Genomic DNA, 1,505 nt, shown 5'->3' with positions numbered 1-1,505 from the left:
GCCCCGCGCCGGAGCGGTGGTCACTTGTGTGCGTTTCGTGTCTTTCCAGTTGTTGCCGAAGAGGTTGGACTGGGAGGGCAACGAGCACAACAGGAGCTACGAGGAGTTGGTGAGCATTGGGCACGTTTGCTCCCCGGGTTCTCCGTGCACCGCCCCCCGCCCCTGCCCCTTCCCCTCGTGGGGATCCCGGCCCGTGGGGTGCAAAGTGTGAACCGCACTGGAGGGCGGCCCCAGGACAGCTGCCTTCCCCGCTGAATATTTTGTTTTGTTTTTGAGGCGGCCAGGTTTGTTTTGGCAGGAAACAGTCATGGGGGGCGGCGCGGGGCGGAGCGGTGGGGGCGACTCGCGGAGGTCCTGCGGCAGGGGTGGGGCTCCAGGTGCGGCCGCCTCTGCGGGGTGTGGCGTGCGCAGCCAGCCATTCAACGGGGCGGTTTCATCCGCTCCCCCCACCTCCACCGCGCTTGTAACTCGCGCTCTGATTGGCCTCTCCTGTCTTGCCCCCGCCCGGGTCTGTCCCCCACTTGTTCCTTAGGAATAGAATCATTGGTCTCTGAAGGTGGAGAAATGTTCTTGTGTTGAGCTTTTTATTTTTTGTTTTGTCCGCAGCAGCGTCATAAAAATCTTGCAGCTGTGTGAATATGCTACTGTAATACTTGTGCTCTTTTGTCCTGTACAATATTTGTTGAACGCCGTAGAAAGTTGACTGATGAGTTTCACATTGATCTTGTTGTAGATAATAAAGTACTTTAAATAGACGAATTTTTTTTGAGCTCGGTTAATCGTGCATTACAGTCTCATTTCTTTTGTGAACCTGGTTAATATCTCTATATAACTTGCTTTTATCTGTAGTTAACAGCAGTTGCAAGGATTCGTTTGTTTTTACTGGAGACATTTTTCAGGAATGTATTTTTGCCATTTCGTTATTAGGACAAAGGAAATTCGTTGATTGCCAGGCCGTGTTCAGCATCTTGTATAAGGAAAACAATGGACAGGGAAAAGAGCTTCTGAGTGATCTTTTACCACAGTTTGAAGACCTGTAACCCTTAAGCGGTAGAGTATGGTAGCAAGTGAAAAGAAGAAAAAACAGTTTTAGAAGATTACCGGTTTTGAATTAGAGACAACAAAAGAAACCAGAGGATATGCTATTTCCGTGAGCAGTTAAAACTTGAAGCCTGGTGCAAGTAGCCAGTAATTTTAATATTTGCCTTCTTAGATTTTGAAGTAAACACTTAAAAGTGGATGTTTTCAAGAGAATGAGTTATAAAAATTCTGATGATGGCAATTTGTTTTCTTGAGTTTGACATTTTGAGATAGTTTTTTTGTAAACGTTGAGGAAACGTTTAAAGGACGCCCTCTTTTAGTTTTCTCCACGGATAATACAGCCTTATTGGTGAAGCGGAAAAGCACTGTTGGTTATGATGCTGTAGTCGTGCTGAGAGAAAATAACTTGAAACAAATGTAGTGCTGTAACTACTGGAAAAGTTGCTTTTTTTTTTTTTTTTTTT

The 1,505-nt window shown here is 46.1% G+C and overlaps 1 protein-coding gene across 1 annotated transcript in view; it reads left to right on the top strand.

Annotated features, from left to right (window-relative positions):
- BRWD1 (bromodomain and WD repeat domain containing 1) overlaps positions 1-1,505 on the top strand; it is a 134,191-nt gene that overhangs the window by 376 nt on the left and 132,310 nt on the right. Inside the window, exon 3 of the mRNA XM_011954216.1 lies at positions 15-109. Within this exon, the coding sequence (XP_011809606.1) occupies positions 15-109 (95 nt within the window). The remainder of the gene's footprint in view (positions 1-14; positions 110-1,505) is intronic.

Source organism: Colobus angolensis, unplaced genomic scaffold (assembly GCF_000951035.1).
Source record: "Colobus angolensis palliatus isolate OR3802 unplaced genomic scaffold, Cang.pa_1.0 Scaffold38, whole genome shotgun sequence".
Classification (NCBI taxonomy): domain Eukaryota; kingdom Metazoa; phylum Chordata; class Mammalia; order Primates; family Cercopithecidae; genus Colobus; species Colobus angolensis.
The sequence above is the reverse complement of the archived record's forward strand: the minus strand, read 5'-3'. Positions and strand labels throughout refer to the sequence as shown.